This window comes from Quercus robur, chromosome 8 (assembly GCF_932294415.1).
Source record: "Quercus robur chromosome 8, dhQueRobu3.1, whole genome shotgun sequence".
Taxonomy (NCBI): domain Eukaryota; kingdom Viridiplantae; phylum Streptophyta; class Magnoliopsida; order Fagales; family Fagaceae; genus Quercus; species Quercus robur.
This window is the reverse complement of record NC_065541.1, coordinates 28574610-28593718: the sequence shown is the minus strand read 5'-3', so window position 1 is coordinate 28593718 and position 19109 is coordinate 28574610. Positions and strand designations below refer to the sequence as shown.

At 36.9% G+C, this 19109-nt stretch overlaps 2 protein-coding genes across 3 annotated transcripts; one reads left to right on the top strand and one right to left on the bottom strand.

Annotated features, from left to right (window-relative positions):
- Nucleotides 1–223: 223 nt before the first annotated feature.
- LOC126696113 (zinc finger BED domain-containing protein RICESLEEPER 2-like) lies at nucleotides 224–5818 on the bottom strand. Its single transcript, XM_050392900.1, has 6 exons — nucleotides 5704–5818; nucleotides 3227–3297; nucleotides 2992–3040; nucleotides 871–2946; nucleotides 673–781; nucleotides 224–557 (listed from the first exon to the last, which is right to left on the bottom strand). Exons 1-5 carry the CDS (start codon nucleotides 5816–5818, stop codon nucleotides 684–686), a joined length of 2409 nt encoding a protein of 802 aa, XP_050248857.1. The 3' UTR covers nucleotides 224–557; nucleotides 673–683.
- A 2664-nt stretch (nucleotides 5819–8482) lies between these two features.
- Nucleotides 8483–14139, top strand: LOC126695122 (syntaxin-61-like). Of its 2 annotated transcripts, none has more exons than XM_050391759.1 (8): nucleotides 8483–8639; nucleotides 9134–9200; nucleotides 10137–10250; nucleotides 10569–10682; nucleotides 11109–11302; nucleotides 13121–13211; nucleotides 13443–13508; nucleotides 13738–14139. In XM_050391759.1, the coding sequence occupies exons 2-8, from the start codon at nucleotides 9147–9149 to the stop codon at nucleotides 13846–13848; spliced, it is 744 nt and encodes a 247-aa protein (XP_050247716.1). In that variant the 5' UTR covers nucleotides 8483–8639; nucleotides 9134–9146; the 3' UTR covers nucleotides 13849–14139. The 2 variants fall into 2 exon arrangements, with proteins under 2 accessions (XP_050247716.1, XP_050247717.1); XM_050391760.1 differs by lacking the exon at nucleotides 8483–8639 and adding an exon at nucleotides 8804–8946.
- The last annotated feature ends 4970 nt before the right edge of the window (nucleotides 14140–19109 follow it).

The following is a 19109-nucleotide window of genomic DNA, read 5'->3' as shown; positions in this document are numbered from 1 at the left end:
GCCACATTGACTACAAATTAAACAGCCACATTGACTACAAATTGACTAAACAGCCTCCACACATTGACTAAACAGCCTCCACACATGTAAGACAAAATCCTATTTTCACCACCTGTGACTTGTTAAATAGCCACATTAACTACCCAAAAATCACCACAACAAATAACCTGGACAAAATAGCAAAACAATACACAAAACGTGTATTTCCATTCCAACAACCACACAGCAAGTGATTAATTATAAGGCAGTAAAATCAATGTTTCCACAAGGCAGAAAATCATAAGACAGCAACCTTGCTGGCTATACAATGTTCCCAGCAATATAATTAATTACAAATTATAAAATACCACAAGTATTTCCAAAAACAAAATAGCTTTTCCCAAACATTAAATGACAATTTCTCAAGCTTATAACTAATAGAAAAGAAAACCTATATGATTCCTAGGATTTCTTTCCTATAAGCATTAAGACTAGTATTGTTAGTAAAGCAATTTACAAAAAAGCTTCCAAAATGTTCCCAAAAGGTTCTGCCTCCTTCACAAAATAAGTGATTCCGCCTACAAAAGACAAAAAAATATTTAACAAATAATACATTACTATCAAATACAAGACCAAATATAAAGGGCAGCAAGCCAGCAAGCTTATAACAGTAAGAGGCCAAAGGCTACATACCAACTCAGTTATCAATCTTCAACACTAATTATGGGTCGTTTGCCTAAGCTAGAACCCAAATTGGAGCTGGTACTTGCTGATGCACTTGATGATGACTGTTGATTTAAAACTAGAAAAGAAAAGGAAATAAATAAAACATATTAAATTTTGTTTGAACATGAGACATAGACTATAGGTTCTAGAATTTAAACATATTACCTAAATCATGAAATTCCTCCTCCAATGCCTCAACCTCATCCCTTGATTGGCGATGAGTAATTGGTACCGTGGCTTGAAGCCAATTTTGTGCACATACAAGGTTTTGAACCATGAGAGGAGAGAGAGAACTTCGAAATGGATCAACAATGCGGCCTCCGGTGCTGAATGCTGACTCAGATGCAACAGTCGAAACTGGTACAGCCAGCACATCCTTAGCCACTTTAGACAACATTGGGTACCTACTAGAATTGTCCTTCCACCACCCCAACACCTCAAAATTCCCATCCCTTCTACCATCACAATTTTCAGCTAAATACTTGTCAACCTCATTACTACAACCTATAGATTGCTCAGCTTCTAAGAAAAGCTCATACCTAGAGTGAACCATCACATATGGATCACTTGCATCACCTACCACCATTGGTGTCCTCTCACCCCCACTTGGTTCTTCCACATTTGGGGAATTAACAGAACAGAAAAAAGTATACAACTTCATCAAAAGAGCTTTCACCTTATCAACCATCACACTCCCCACTTCAATCCCATAAATTTCAGAAAAAGAGAACTTCAAAAACCTCAATTTTTTTCGTGGATCAAGAACAACAGCCACATACAAAAGAGGATTAATCTTATCACCTTCCCCCCAGTACTTCTCAAATTTAGTTTGCATGTTTGTGGCTGTGTTTTTCAAGAGGGTGTTTTGGGATTTAACTAAATGAGAAATACTCTCCTGAATAACAAAGATTTCATCAAAAAAAGCATTTGAGGTCACATACAAAGAGCCAGAAAACTTCTTTGTTGCATTGTAAAAAAGCCTCAAGAATGTCACAAATGCCCTACAATTTTGGAAATCACTCATACAAGGAGATCCCAAACCACCACTATCTTCCTTGCTCCTAAAATATGACGAATAACCATCATCTTCAAAGTCCATCCTAAGGAATACTTTCTCGAATTTTTCAGCAGTTTCTAACATAAGGTAAGTTGAGTTCCACCTAGTAGGTACATCTAAACAAAGAAGACTCTTGGACTCCATACCTAACCTCTCCATAAAATTCCTAAAGGTTTGATTTCTATTAGGCGAGGACTTCACATACCTCACAACTTCACGCACCCTAGCAACAGATGCATCAATTTCTTTCAAACCCTCCCCAACAATTAGATTTAGGATATGGGCACAACACCTCATGTGCATTAACTCATTTTCTAAAACTGTCCCATTCCAATCTTTTGTTACCCTTTGTAAAAATTTAACTGTGGTTAAATTGGAACTAGCATTATCCACTGTCAAAGTGAATATGCCATCAATACCCCACTCACGCAAAGACATCTCAATCTTTCTACCTATAGTCTCTCCCTTATGATCTTCAACTTGATAAAAATTTAAAATTCTTTTATGCAACTTCCAAGTATCATCAATAAAGTGACATGTGAGACACATATAATTCAAATTTTGTAGAGAAGTCCATGTGTCCGTAGTAAGACACACCCTACAACCCTTCAAGGATTTCCTTAGCTTCTCTCTCTCACTATTATAAATTCCAATTACATCTCTAGCCACAGTTTGTCGAGATGGAATATCTTTTACACGAAGCTTAGGTTGTAACGTAGTTACATATTTCTTAAACCCATAACCCTCAACACACCTAAAAGGCAACTCATCAATTATTATCATTTCAGCTAGTGCCTTTCTAGAAACCTCAACAGAAAAAGTTGTTGACACAAGTTTGAACCCTTCATCTCCATCATTTTTGGGTTCAAAAGCCAAGGTTTTCTGCCCTTTATCTTCTCTATTAGGGTTCTTAGGACAGATTGTCACATGAGCTAATAAATTACTAGTACCACAACTCTTACTATCAGCCAGATATGATTTTTTACAATAATTACATACAGCCATAGTGACACCATCATCTACCTTTACTTTTTCAAAATGATTCCAAGCTAAAGACTTTTTCCTACCACTACCAGTACCAGTCTTACTCACTACACTAGGTGGAACTAGGGGCAACTCACCATCAGTAGCTTCAGCTTGGGTTGCAGCAGCAGCCTCTTGGGTGGCAGTGGCAATAGCACCATCTGCTTGGGTGGCAGCAGCACCATCCGCTTAGGTGGCAGCAGCACCATCCGCTTGGGTGGAAACAAAGGGAGCATTAGTGGAGGAATCCATGACCTAAAAAATCAAACATAGAAATTAGCAAACTAACAATTAATAATAATAATCAAACAAACCAAAAAGGAAAATCTTTGATACTTGAATTTAGATAACAGCATTCTACATAAAACTCTAACAAAAAAAAAAAAAAAGAACAAAATCCCAACTTTTAACACAAAACACAAAGGGAAACAAAAATCATACCTTAAAGAAACTAGGGGTGTTGGAGTTATGAATTTGAAGACTGAAAACCCCACTTGGACAACTTTCAATTCCTGAGTAAAATTAAAATAGGAACAGAATTAATCAAACAAATAATCAAAGAACAAAAAACTTGGGAGTTTATTTGATTTTTAACAGTATAAATTTTACTAAATAATAAAAGCTGAAACATTGAACACATCCACAGCAGCTTAAGTTACATGCATCAACTCTACGTCTCTAACAAAAAAAGAACAAAATCCCAACTTTGAACACAAAAAACAAAGGGAAACAAAAATCATACCTTAAAAAACCGTGGGTGCTAATTTCAAGTTTGAAGACACTGAAAACCCCACATGTACAACTTTCAATTCCTGAATAAAATGTAAATAGGAACAAAATTAATCAAACAACTTAAGTTACTGAACAAAGAACAAAAGTAAATGGTTAAGGTTTCCACTATTTCTAGTTAGGGTTTCAAATTATAAAACTTAGGGTTTATTTGATTTTAACAGTAGATTTTCATAACATATATAATCAATGAGAACTGAAAAAAAGAGAGATGAGAAAAGGAGAACACATACCCTAGGTTCAACCCATATAATCGGCGGCAGGGAGAGGAGTGGCTGCTGGTGGTGGCGACGGCGGCGGCGGCGGCGGCTAGGTGTGAAGAACTTGTAGTGAGAAGTTAGGGTTTGGACCTTGGAGTAGAGAGAGGCTAAGTGAGAACTGAGAGTTTGAGAGTGTGGTTTGTTCATTGGTGAGAAGACCGAAGATGCAAGCTTTTAAAGGGTGGAGATTGAAGACTGATGAAGATTTGAGTCTTGAGATTTCGTATGAAATTGGTGAAGGCCTGAAGGGACTGTAGAGATTAGAGAGTGAGAGGCAGAGAGCATTCGTGTGAGACTAGGGGATTTGGTGAAGTGATTCCAGGTTTTGAGGATTTGAGATTGAGAATCTGAGATAGAGAAAGAGAGAGATGCAGATTGCAGAGAACGTTACTTTGAGTCTTTGAGAGTGAGAGTGAGAGGATCTGTATGAGATTGCGATTAGAGAGAGAGAGAGTGACTGAGGTAGTGAGGTCTGAAGCCGTGCCCGTGAATATGGTGAGAGAGTGATTAGGTGAAGAATGAAGAGAGATTGAGGCCCTTTGATCACTTGATCAGTAGATCTTGATAGTTGATTCGGTGAAGGGTGAAGATTGAACTCTGAATAGTGAGAGAGAGTGTTGGGATATGAGATTATATCAGGCCGTTGATCACTTCATCTTTAATTGTGACCATTAGATTTTGATATTAATTTAATTTTAACCATTGATTTTGAAATCTCTGATTTACTGTGCTGTCACTGCTGTGTAGAAGCTGTACTGCTGTAGCCTGTAGAGTAGATTGCACATTAATATTTATAACCGTTGATCAACAGCTCTTTCTTAATAAAAAAAAAAAAAATTGAATGGTTAGATTTAAAATTGGGAAGTTGTGCCCAGAAGCCTTCAGCACGTTACCCACTCCAGACTCCACTACCCAGACGACGTGACTTGTAGCTGACTACCTGACTGAAACTGAGTGGTAACAGTAATTTATTTTTTTATTTTATCAAATATTCGGTCGGGTCGGGTTATTCGGATTTTTTAATGTGTAACCCGAAACCCGAACCAATTATTCGGTTCCTCTTAAAACAACAACCATATCCGACCCGTATATGCACTCGGATTCACCCGTGGGCCTTCAGATCAGGCGGATACGGTCGGGCGAGTCGGATTACACGGGTCGCTGGACAGCCCTAGGTCCAAGCTACATCCTAGAGGGGATGATCCATTTCAAGTTCTTGGGAAAATCAATGATAATGCATACAAGTTGGATCTTCCAGGTGAGTATAACATTAGTGCTACATTTAATGTTTCTATATTTCTCCTTTTGATGTAGGTGATGATTTGAGGACAAATCCTTTTGAAGAGAGGGGGCATGAAGAGAATCAACAAGCATTAAAGGATCCATTGCATGTTCTAATTGGGCTTATTACTAAAGCAAGATCCAAGAAGATCAAAGAAGCACTTTTGGGCTGATTCAAGAGATTTGGACTAATTCTAACACAGGACATTCCAAACTTAGCCCAAAGGAAGATAAAGGAGTAATAAATTTAATCCAAGCTTATGGTGTGGATTAATGGCTGATTGACTTTCTAACTCCATACCAATTAACAAATATTTTTCCTATTCTAGAGTTGCCAATTTCAGACCAAATCCACCTTAATTTTAGGCATCTATTATTTAGAACGTTTTTTAGCTATTTTCCTATTTTGGAACTGCTAATTTCAAACCAAATCAACTTTAATTTAGGCTTTTATTATTTAGCTATTTTCAGTCATGTCTTATAAATAACATGCACTCATTGTAATGGAGAAATTATTAAATAAAAATCAGAAAAACGTGAGGTTTTGTCGAAGTGGACGGGTTTCCACCTCTTCCTCAAAGGGTGAACCTGTCGACGACTCCCTTTCAGAGTTGGACGGTTCATCAGACTTATACTCACATCTCAATGAATGAGCCTGCTCATCACCTGACACCATACAGACGAACATTGAACGTTTACTCATCGTCTCACTATTTTCTTGACATTCTCTCACCTACAAGCAACGAATGAAAACTAAGATTCTACTCACTCAAACTCCTAAGCATAGGACTGATGGTCGCTAAATCAGAACGAAAGTAATTGTGAAGTTGAATTTATTCAATCATTTTGTTGGCTTTATTTTGTGCCAAATTTGCTTGTAATTCAGCATTTAAAAACCCTGTATTTAGGTGGGAATCATGTAAGGGTAGTGTGTGAAAAAGTGTGAAGAAAAGCTCATGAGTGTGCAATCAAGAAGAGCCTTGTGACTGGATCTCACGACCAACTCGCAATTGGCAAGTCACCAGAAGTGGCACACGTGTGAAGCATGCAGGGGAGCTAAAGGGTCACGCCAGTTGTTGCACTACAGGACAAAACCTCCAATCTGGCAAGGCAGTTAGCTCGCGACTCAAACTCGCAACTCATTCCAATCGCGAGCTCGAGTCGCCAGAACACCCTGTTTAGCTGTAACTGACTCTTCGCATTCCATACACACCCTACTATAAATACCCTTATACTCACGAAATATACAGAGCTTCCAGAGAGAATTTTGAGAGAGAAACCCTAAAGAAAAACAAGATTGACTCATCCACAATCTTCATCTTTTGATTCTCCAAATTCCTCTACTCTCACCCTCTCCATTGATACATCCTTGAGAGGTACATTTAGCCAAATCTTTATCTCACCATACCTATATCTGTGAAAAAGTATTTTGGTGCTTAGGAAATAGTTCAGAAGGGACCAATTCATTTTGGTTGATGCAAAAGGCTATTATGGGATCTGATAAGCTAGAGAAGACAAGGTTTGGCATAACCTTGTTGAGGCAAAAAGCTTGGAGGGCTTAGGTGTACTGGGTAGATTAGGCTTGGAGGGTCTTCTACTATTTATGTATCCCAACTTTATTCTCTAGTAGATTATTAACCGCTTGGAGGACGGCGAAGAGGTTTTACGCCAAGGACTTCGGTTTCCTTTTCGATAACACATTAATGTGTTGTCTTTGTGTTTGCATCTCTCTTCCCTTAATCTTTGCCTTTTAATTACTGCTGTGGTTATGATTAATTATGGTTTAGATTGTTTTACCAATTTTGTTTTAGCTTTTTATTATATTCCGCACATACATTGTTTGATTATAAGCTTGTGTTGGTAATTTGTAAATTGGAGGTCTAAATGTTCGTAGGTGTTTTATATACTATTTGAACATTCAATAACGAAATAAAATATAGAAAGAATAAGAAACTTACGTAGGAAATTCAAAGATAAGAGTGACTGATGAAATAGTAAAATCGGCAGGCGTTTACAGGCGACGATCCTTTTTAGAGCGACGAACGAAGAAAATCGATGAAAGAAGAAAAACTCTAGATTGAACAATGGGAAGCAAGAAATGACAAATGGGAATTGAGCTATTTATAGGACAAAGAGGCACGAGAAACGAAGCGATGCTATTATTCAAACTGACCACTCATAGGTCGCCACGTGTCACATAACCCCTTCAAAAGACGTTTTTGCCCTAGAGAATGGCACATAACTCTAGATAGGGTAATTAATGACTAGAAGATTCCTCTTTAATACCCCGTAGCCTATCGGTTATCTCGACGAACAATGAAGTAGGGGCCAGTTGATAAGGGCATTATTGTCTGACCTTACACCTATGAACTTTCCACTCATTAGGATGTATGTTCCCCCTCAATGGGTCCCATGGGGTCAAGGATCCGTCGGGCTAAGTGGAATGGGTCCCGACAAGTTAACCATCCCCTCCCTTCCAAAGGTTCTACCAAACGACTATTCATGTAACCGATGAATGGGATTGAGCTCACACCGACAAATAGGACTAAGCTCACACCGACGAATGGGATTAAGCTCATACCGACGGATGAAGTGGGCCCATACCGACAAATAGTCGGATACCCCAATAATTGAATCTGCTAGGTCCCACAAGCTCTTGCGCATCCTCCATTCATGTATCCGGAATAACTTGCACACCACGCCCAAAAAACCTACTACACGTTTATATCTTCCTCATATGGAAAGATAAACCCTGAGATCTCAGGATATTAACTACATATCCTCCATGCAAGGAAAAATCCTATGTTCATGGGATTTTGGTCAACCTTACACCGCTATATAAACATCAGACCTCTCCTCCCCTGAGGTAGGTGAAAAATTTCTAATTCTCACAATATTAAGTTCTTGGAGATTCTTCCATCGCTGACTTAACTTTTAGAAGGTCTTTGGCCGACACCCTACTGGTGCTCAATTTTATGCATTATCACTAACAAAGACATTTAGTGTTCAAATTTCGTCATCCCAATTATTGAATTATAAAAGAAAGAGAGGTTTTTTTTTTTTTTTTTTTTCAATTTTGTGTATGGCTCGATATGATTTCTTTGTAATCTTTCTTCCTTGTCATTCTCATTTGTTGGAAAAAGAAAAATTCATACTTAGGGGTGTTTGGTACACGTGTTTGAAAACATGTATGAAAATACATGCGAGTAAAAAAATGTGTGAAAATACATGTAATATTATTTAAAAACTAAAAATTTATGTTTAACCAAATATACCGAATGGCTTCTTAATGGTTCCTCCCTTCCCCCCCCCCCCCAAAAAGGGAGAATTGGGCCAATTATGGGAGTGGCCCAATCAATAGATATATATATATATATATATATATATAAAAGAAAAGCAGCCCAACTCCAATTCCAACTCCATGATATCCACTCTCTCTGTGATCTGATCTATCGATCTCTCGCCGGTAGGCTTGAGTCTCACAGAACAATTAGATCACGCGTCGCACTCTGTCTCTCACTCAGGTCAGTAGTACAACACAACCAACCCCTCTCCTCTGACATATGCCGCCAATTCCAATTTCTCTATCTATCTCTGTTCGTTATTTCTTTTTATAAATTTTTTGTGTGCGTTGAATTCAATTAATAACTGATGTTGAAAATTGCAGTGTTTGGTTGGTTGGTTGGTTGGTAAATTATTGAATTACAATATTACATTTTACATATTCAAATAAAATAAAAATCCATATGTTTCAGAATTGCTTATTTATTAGCTGGCCTGGGGTCATTAGAAGATTAACTTGAGATGAGAAAACATTTGCTAGGAAGGAAGGTTACTGTTATACCCTTATCATTTCTTTTTTATGTTCTAAACTGAATTAATAATCTCAGTAGTAGTAGTAGTAGTAGAGTAACAAAAATTAGCATTTCTTTTTCCTGGTCTTCCTTCCTTCGTGCGAATTGCGTGTAGTAGTTGATCTCATCTTGCTAAGCCAAAGTTTGTTTCTGGATGTGTATAGGTTATATTACAATATGCCTTCTGCTCAAGATCCATTTTATGTAGTGAAAGAGGAGATTCAAGAATCTGTAAGTTTTTTTGTCAAATTATTTTATGCTCTGTACCGCCTCTTAGTAATAAAACTTTCATTTGCAGTAAAGTAATGTTTTATTTGGTACATATGATTGTATCAATTTGAGATTATATGTATACCAAATCCATATTATATTTTGAGGAATCACTTGAATTTTGCGCATAATTCTTTTAGATTACTTTATGTTCAACATCGTGAACATGAAGTAATCTAGTTTCTTAAGCTAGATCCTTGAGCCTAGGCTGTCCTGTTACAAAGGCTTTATTGAAGAGTTTTAGATGAGTTAGGTCATTGGAATTCCACTGGAGGAGTTTCAGGGCAGCAGCTTTCAGATCTACTTCTTAATCAACTGGCATAACGCAAACCCTTGTTCCTGGGATTCCTAACTGGATAGTTCCATGGAGTGGCTGCTGCTGTATCACTATATTGTGGCATTGAGACTGAACTGGGTGCTGGTTTGTTGATAATTTTAGGTTGCTTCAGTTGTATGGTGGAGGAGGGGGATGATGTTTGTGGTTGAATTAAAAAGAGTGATTAGTTTCTGAATTATCTTCTCTTTTTCTTTTGAAATAACTTAATTTTATCAATAACCTCTTGCTTTTTTCTACCTCAAATGTTGGCTAGGCCTTCGCTGGGCTGACATGTTTCTGACTTCTTTGTTTCGAATTAATTGGAATTGTTTGGGAATCTTGGGGAACTTTTAGAGAAGGACAAACCTGTCCCTTTCATGTATAATTTACAATATGGATCTCTCTCTCTCTCTCTCTCTCTCTCTCTCATGTGCGCACGGTAACTTACACAGCACTGTTGTATACATGCTCAGTGATATGACATCCATGACTTTTCTTATGAGTTGGACTCTGTTGATGGTGGAAATGGGAGTTTCCTGGGGGATATTAAATGTCTGACTATTTCATCACTACCTGTTTAGATTGATAAGTTGCAATCCACTTTTCACCAATGGGAGCGTATTCCTTCTGGTACTGGAGAGCAATTACATCTCACAAAGGAACTGCTTGCTAGTTGTGAGAGCATTGAATGGCAGGTATGTTTATAATTACCATACTTTACTTAAAATAGATTCTGCCTCTTTTAAAGTTTTGGGAAAGATCAATCATAGGTTTCCATCATGCGATTTAATATGTATTGAATCAGTAAGAAGATATCTAGCATGTGAATTTAAATAAATATTCTTACTACACCAATGTGATCTCATCCTACATTGGAACTTTCTATTTTAGTAGCAATATAAAATCCTATACCGAGTCCACCAGTAGTGAAGCTTTTTAGATGAGTTTTGGCTTTAATTAAATGAATTAACCACTGTGCACAACTGCTGAAAGCCTGCTTTCTTGATAGGAAGGTGGATGAATTGGACAAAGCAATTGCTGTAGCAGCTAGAGATCCATCTTGGTATAGCATTGACGAGGTGGAACTTGAAAAGCGAAGAAGATGGACCAGCACTGCTCGAATGCAGGTATCAACCATATAGCTATAGTTTTTAGAGACAGTGGAGACACTGTATTCAGTAATTCTTGTTATTGAAAATATATACTTTAAGCTTTCTCTTGTTAATCTGTCCTGACACTACTGATGTTTATCCCAAACTTTGTACTCAATTTGGTTATGATTTTTGGCATTCACTATGTGGTGAGCCTTAGGCTGTGTGCATGTGTCTGGACTCTGGATTATTGACTGGAATTGTACTTCTTAAGTTTTAAATTTATGTAGCTTGTGAGCATGGTGAGTCTTTATCAGTTTAATTTCCTATGACAACTGTTTAAAAAAAATTATAATCTTTTTTTATGAAATTATTATTTCTATTATGCAGTGTATTATGTTACAAGCTTTTGGCTTTACATGTGTGTGTGAGAGGGGCTAAATGATTGGAGTACCTTATTAGGTGGGCACCATGAAGAAAGCAGTAGAAGCTGGAAAAGAGTCAAATGGGACTGGCACTACTGGTTTGAGTGGAATGCGCCGTGAATTAATGAGGATGCCAGATTCTCACAAGGCAGATGGATCTAATCACTACAATGCCCAAGATAATGATGACTTCATAGCATCAGAATCAGATAGGCAGCTGCTGCTGATAAAGTATCATTTTTGTTTCTTTCTTTTTCCTTCCACATACAGTCACATGCAAACATATCTTTAGCAGTCTTCAAACTCTTTGGATTTTAGTTGCTGAACTTCATCAAGGTAGGACAGTCTTAAGGAAAACCCGTGTGTGGTTGTGTTGGGCTTAGCATTAGGAGAATTTGTGGCTTTAGGATTTTAGAATTTAGAAGAAATGGTTAGGGTTTGTACTTATTTTAGGATTTGCAGAATGACATGAAGTTTGAAAAGTTTGAATTTGGTGATTATTTTATAGGGAAAATGTGTAAAATTTTAGGGTCTAATAGGGTAAGAAAAAGGTTTGATGTGGGAGTGCAAAGGAAGAGCGAGCGAATTTGTTATTGTTAAGAGATTGCGAACATTATACTTGCATTGTACCTATGACCAATACTAGTGAAAGAAGATCAAGAAGCACTTTAGGGATAGAAGTCTTCGATAAACCAAAACACCAAGGTATATCTATTAATTACTCTCTGAAATATTTTAGTATAGAAAGCACAAATATATAAGGACTCTTTTTGGTGCTGGTCATATTAGGGCTTCAAATTTGATTTTCGTACTAAACCTAATAAGGTAATTAAAGGCTGACTTGGACTTAAAGAAAATTAAACCAAGATACTTAAGAATTTTCTTAAAAATTTAAGACTCAAACTCAATTTCCAAAATACCCTTTAATTTGCTTGAGTTGCAAAAATTTCAGTTCTACTCTGATTTCAAGAGTGAATATAACTTGTAAAATAGAATCCTGAGTTACTTTATTAAGCCTAGATTCTAGAATTTTGTAGTTATCCAGGACCCATAGGATAGGATGCTTAAATAACTTACCAATAAAAAAAGTCCCTTAAAATTCATATGGTAATTTATTTATTATCATAAATTACCAAAGTAGATAAGGATTTCTCTAACATCCCTTGTTAAAATACTATGAAGCTTTGTACCAACTATAACCTCCCTTTTATGAAATTTTGAATTTTTTTTGGTTGACAATGTTGTCCTCATCATTGAAATAATATAAGCAAATACACCTAAGAATGGCGTGGACAGTTGTTTTGGGTTTGAGATCCATTGGGTGTGTGTAAATTATCCTCAAAAAATAGAAAAAAATAAAAAAAAATCATAATTTTATAACAATTATAAAAAATTATGTTTTATAGTTGAATAGTAATTTTGATTTTAAATAATTGGCATGTAGCACCTACTTGTGATGACTACTATAATTCATACTAATGTTAATTAAACACACACACTGGATGTGTAGTATGATACTAATGTTAATTGAAATAATTAGCATGTAACATTTTGTTGAAGATTGTTGTAATCCTTACCACTGGCGAGCAATGCTATATTCAACATTGATACTATTTTCATAATCCTCTAAACTTTTACTATTTATCTGTTTGGTTTAATTCAAGATTAATATGTTTTAACTATTATTTCAAACCTTGCTTAGTTAGGATGAAATTCTGGGGAAAGTGGAGAGGAGAGGTGACCATTACATATTAGATTGGATGAGGGGTACCCTTGCCAAAGGCCTTATAGCTGAATTGGCACCTCCCCATGTATAAAGTGCTTGGGGGTTTAGGGGGGAAAGGGTTCGAGCATCGGGATTAGCAGCATGTTGTAATTATCTCTCAAAAAAAAAAAAAAGATGAGGTGTACTCTTATGTTAACTAGAAACCTTCTCTCCATGTTGTTTGAGAAAAATGCTATTTGCTCTGTATTTGGTTTTGACAAGTAGCTATTGCCTCTATTTTATTTGTTCTTGATTTTGTATTCTTTATCAACTATTGATTGTAGGCAGCAGGATGAAGAGTTAGATGAACTTAGTGCAAGCGTAGAGAGAATTGGAGGTGTTGGGCTTACTATACATGAAGAGCTCCTTGCACAGGTAAGGATTTTTTAAGCTTCAGATCTTTATAATAACTCTACCACTATTCCCTGGCAACAAATGATGTGAAAGATAGCACTGGTGGTGCATCCTTTAAGCACTTTTAATCCATGAGTGACTTTTATTACTGTACCTGTAACTTTTTAATTTACTTCTTTTTTGTCAAGCTTCATTTTTTAGGATCATTTTTGTTAATTTGTTAGACTAACATGTAATATTTGGGTGCCCCAGGAGAAAATTATAGATGAATTGGGTATGGAAATGGACAGTACATCAAATCGTCTTGATTTTGTTCAGGTTAGCCTCTGTAATAAGTCTGAGCTAATGTTTATTTCCAAGCTTTGGAAAATACGGGCTTCCTACCAATGATCTGATATTTAAGACTTTAACTCTATGTTCACTGAAAACAAGTTCAGATGTGAAATTTTTTCTCATTTGCTAAATTTAATGAATGGATTGTGTACTTATTTTAATGATTTAATATGTAACGAGTAAAAAATTCCATTTTTTCAACTTCTCTTTGCAGAAAAAGGTGGCTATGGTCATGAAGAAGGCTGGTGCGAAGGGCCAGATCATGATGATATTGTTTTTGGTGGTTCTGTTTATCATCTTATTCATTCTGGTCTTTTTGACCTAGGCATTGGTCTGAAACATGTATGAAATGTTGGAGATATGTGAATCTCCTTTTTTTGTTTTTTTTTTTTGGGGGGGGGGGGGAGGGGGGGAGGACCATCAAGAATAGATATGAATGAAAGGATTTAATTGGAAGTCTGGGTTTGTCAAGGAAAAATGAATACGAAGCAAATGAAGAATCTGCCTTTTTGTTCTGTGCAATTTCTTTAAGTGGACCAGAATTTGTTGTTGAACCACTTACAGTTGCAAGTATCATGTAAACCAGCTTTATATCATGCTTATTTGTTTATTGCTACATGCTTCTGTGACTAGATATTAGTAGGCTCATATTTCTGATTTGGTTTGCATTTGTTTTTTGTTTTTTTTAAGTTTAGGACAAACGTGTTAACAGTTCCAATTGTTTAGAGAAATAAAATGAACTTTTTGAAGTTGAAAAAAAAATAGAATTCATGCAAATTTTGAGTGTTCACACTTGGGGAACTCGAGTCTATGAAACTTGAGTTTCACTGGGAAATTTTTTTTTTTTTTCCTGGACATGCAGGCAAACCAGAAACTAAAATGTGTGCATGCACCTGCTAAGAAATAGAGATAGAGAAGTTGAAAATGTAATCCACAAACACTCATTGAGAGGCCTTTCTGAGAATGTAAATGCACTTAAATTACATCAAAAGGCATTCTCAATGGGCACCAAACTATAGAAATTGTTACGCTCTTTGTATAGACATAGTTTTACAATGTAAATGCACTTACATCACAGCAAAGGACATTCTCAATATATCAACATTCTAAACATGCCCAACCATGCTTAATTTGCAGTTCTAACCATACTACTCAAATCACAATCTTCATAGAGGTACATTGGATAGAGAATTACAAGTACATTCAACAAAAACCAAAAAGTTAATTGTGTCGATACAACATAGTCACTTTTCCTAAGATCGGTGGTCCACACAATAAAGACGTTGTCTATTGAAGCATGCCTGAAAAACGTAGACTAATCATGTTAGGAGATAAGATAGTAAACATTAGGTAAACATAGAATGAACAACCTGATCCAGAAATTTTTGCCATCTGTCACCTACCTAGTTTGGAACATGACCACTTGTGGAAGCGTCACGAGACTGCGGACATTTTCTGCGGTTATGCCCAGAAACATGACACAGTCCACATGTCTACTTGGGTTGACTCTCTATCAAATCTGCGTCCTCCCTCCGCCATCCCAGTTCTTGATCCTTATTTCTCATTTCATTCATCTCATTCCTTATTCTTGACTTCACTGATCGACCTTTGGCCCGCAAAAATGTTGGATTAGGCAACCATTTTGGCCCCATGGGATCCCTCTACATTGACTTTGACTTAAGAACCGCAAATGCATGTGAGTAAGGATCCGTTTGGATACAGCTGAAAACTGAAAACTGAAAAACACTGTAGCAAAATAATTTTTAAATGTGTGAATAGTACCGTGAGACCTATTTTCAATGAAAAAGTTGCTGAAAAGTGTAATTTGTGGGACCCATGAACAGTGCATGAAAGCACTGTTCACAGAAGAAAAGTCAAAAAGTTACGGCTAGGAAAAAAAAAAAAATCTGAAACGCAAATGTGCGTCTGGGAAGCACGCCCACTCTAAGTGTTAAGGGCATAGTCCAAACTATAACATGGGTGAATATATGTGGTCGAATCAATATTTAGAGCATCACATACTCTAATTGCATGTGAACACAGGATCCTTATGTTTTGCCATTTCCCACAACTGCATGTTCTTTCCAGTAACCGAACTTCATAACTGTGGTTTCCCCCTCCTGTGCTATACATGTTGAGTGAAGTAACTACTTAATATATCATATGTTGATTGCTAAATGCCTTGAGATAGTGTTTCTCAAATTTACACCTATTTCCCTCCCACATGGAGAAGGCATATGTACTCAATTTCTTACCCTCCAACAACTTATAAGTAATTTCTTTGTGCCAGTTGTAGAAATATTCAACAAGTTTGGACCAAGTGAACTTAATCATTGCGGCAATAGGAAGGCCCCGTGCACCTTTCAGTACACCATTAAAGCACTTTGATATATTGGTTGTCATTGCCCCAAAATGTTTCCCACCATCATGTGACTGGGTCCACATATCCACAGACTTGCTCACTAGGTATGTGTATGGAAGAAAATCCTTTTCCTTGCTATCCTTCCCCGTCACCTTCTTTTTATTCATAATGGCCTCAATTTCTACTTGCTTAATGGACTCCATTATGGTATCAATTTTAACTTCCTGAATAGCATATCCTATTTTCAACGCTGCTGACTTTAGAGTCGAGTTCTGAAAAATGAGTGTTAAAGTTGCTAGCAACATGTCGAAGACAATATCTATGAAATACCCGTGTTCTTTCATCATCCCCTCTAGGCTAGTTTGCAATGGCATTTTTGATACCGAGATTTCGGTCAGAAATTATGCAAATGCCTTCGTCAGGTATCATGTGGCCAATCGTATCTCTAAGGCATTGTAAAAACCACCTCCAACTGGACCTTGACTCACAATCCACAACAACAAAGGCGAAAGGGAATACCTTGTTGTTAGCGTCAGTTGTCATTGTGACCAACAACTTTTCTTGATATTTACCATACAGATGGGTCCCATCAATGCTGATAACCGACTTGCAATATTTGAATCTATCAATGCATGGACCGAAAGACCAAAACACATAATGCAAAAATACGGTGTCATCTTCACTGGTGGGTGTGGTACGATAGAACACCTGGGTAGTCGGATCTTGATCAATATATGTCATTAGCAACTTTTGCAACTTTTGGTAAGACTCTTCCCAATTCCCAAACATCTTCCTAATCGCCTTTTGTTTTGAATCCTATACCTTGTAGTAAGAAGGCTTATGGCTCTCATATTTCGACTCTATCATAGATCTGAGATGCTTAATTAGGGTAATGTGATCCTCACATAACTTCTTTAGGAGGTCTGATGCAATAAAATTACAATTCATCATTCTACCATCATTTCGCACCCCAATTGGTATACACGTATGAGGATCCACATACACGGTGACCATTCATAGTCCATGGAGATTGGGCTTCACGACTGTGCAAACATATCACTTGCATGACTCATCCACGCATTTCACACAAAATTTGATCTTCATTAATCTATTGATCATAAAATGTTTATTTTCCTTGAGAGCACAAATTGTTAATACGCACTTCACCTTCACTTTATTGGCAAAAGTCAACCCTTTGCACAAATTTATCCTCTCTCTCCAAGTAAACACAAATGGTATCTTAATATTTGAAGGATCAATTATATTTTTCCAAGTATTTGCAGAAAAAGACAAAGCAGGAGGTGTGTAGACAGAGATTGTGTTCGTAATGTTTTGGACACTAATAACATTGTCCGCATCAGGTTCACTACCGTCCAATGTCTCATCGTCATCAATGTTCCTCTCAAAGTTCCCAAAGTCCCCTCATTCAATCCTCTTCATACTCATCTCTATTGACAAAATCTTCACCGTTAATGGCAGTAGTCTCATCAACATAGTTGTCGTCATCATCTTCATTATCATCATCATTGACATGAACATCACCATCCTCTACATGTGTAGAATACTCATATTGAGTATTCAGAACTGTAACCTATAAACTTGTGGTTATTTATTGGATTTCCTTGATACTAACTTCTGCACGCGGCTCCAACTGTATGTACAACTCAATACCATTTACTTCAGGTATTCTCTCCAACTTGTTAAACATAATCTTTACATGTTTGTCTGTTTTTATCGTCATATACTTGTAATTAATTCGATACTTCAGGACTTCATATGACATACAATAAGTAATTTTTATGTTCTGTACAGCAGGATTTGCAAACAATTCTTCCATAACTATCATCTTCAATTCATCAAGGGTCTTTAACCTACGATCAATTTAGGTATAATAGGACTTTATACCCGGCCCTTCAAATGGCAATCCCTTGTTCGCATTGACATTCTTAAGTAGACCACCATGGTATAAGATTATATCAATTACAGTTATTGTGAACCTGTTAGAGTCAAGTTACTATGTTAGTAAAAAACATTTTATCTAGTCAGACTACACAAAGTACAAATCCCAATTCATTCAAAAGGTATGAATTTCATTACACATTCGTTACACATTTCATACCCAAATCATTTTTCTATCATACTAAGACTACCCATTTCATACCCAATACAAAAAAAAAAAAAAAAAAAAAGCCAAAATACTTGTAAAAGTATACAACATTTTATCTAATTACATACCCAATACAAAAAAATCCATTTCATTACACATTCAAAGGGCATGAATTACATACCAATTTCATTACAATTCATTAAGGGAGTAAGTCACTCATTTCATTACATACCCATTCATTACAATTCATTCACTACCCATTTTGTACCCAAAATAATGATGAATAAAGTCAAAAAACTTTTAAGATCATGATAAAAATAAGAGCCTAGAAATGATGAATAAAATTTTGATAACAAAAACCATGCAAATAAGGCTGTGTTTGTTTTGGGTGAAAATCATTTCCGGAAATGCTTTTCCGTATTTACGGGTGTTTGGTTGCGCATGGAAAATACATTTTCCGGAAATGGTTTTCAGTTGACCATGTGTTGGGTGTAAATTGATTTCCATTTTTATTTTACCTTCAAATACAATTTTCCGGAAAACAGAGAGAGAGAAAGCTGAGTGAGAGTGAGATAGAGGAAGAAGAGAGAGGGAGAGAGCACACCCCTCCGGCCAGCCAAGCTCCGGTCAGAGAGATCGCACCTAGAAAGAGATCGAACCCAGAGCCCAGAGCCGTTCGACTTCGACTTCGCTGTTCGACTTCGAATCACACCCTTCGACTTCGCCGTCGCGCTAATCCCGATCGCAGTCGCAGCACCGATTCGTCGTCCCCGATCGCGATCGTCGCACCCCAAAACTGATCGTCCTCGACCCCAAAACCGATCGTCCTCCCTCTCTTCCTTCTTCTCTCAATTTGACCGGATTATGATTTTTTTTTTCTGGGTTTTATTTGTGTTTCTGAATTGAGGGATGAAATTATGTATTTGTTTGGCAGGTGAGAAAATGTGAGAAAATGTGTTTTCTGTGTGATTTTGATTTTTGTTGTTGTTGTGGTGGTGTGGTGGTGGTGTTTTGGTGGTTGTGGCTTTTGATTGCCGGAGTTTGCTGCCGTGGGTTGAATTGCCGTGTGAAAAATTTGTAGGAAAATAGCATTTTCAACCATACAACCAAACACCAG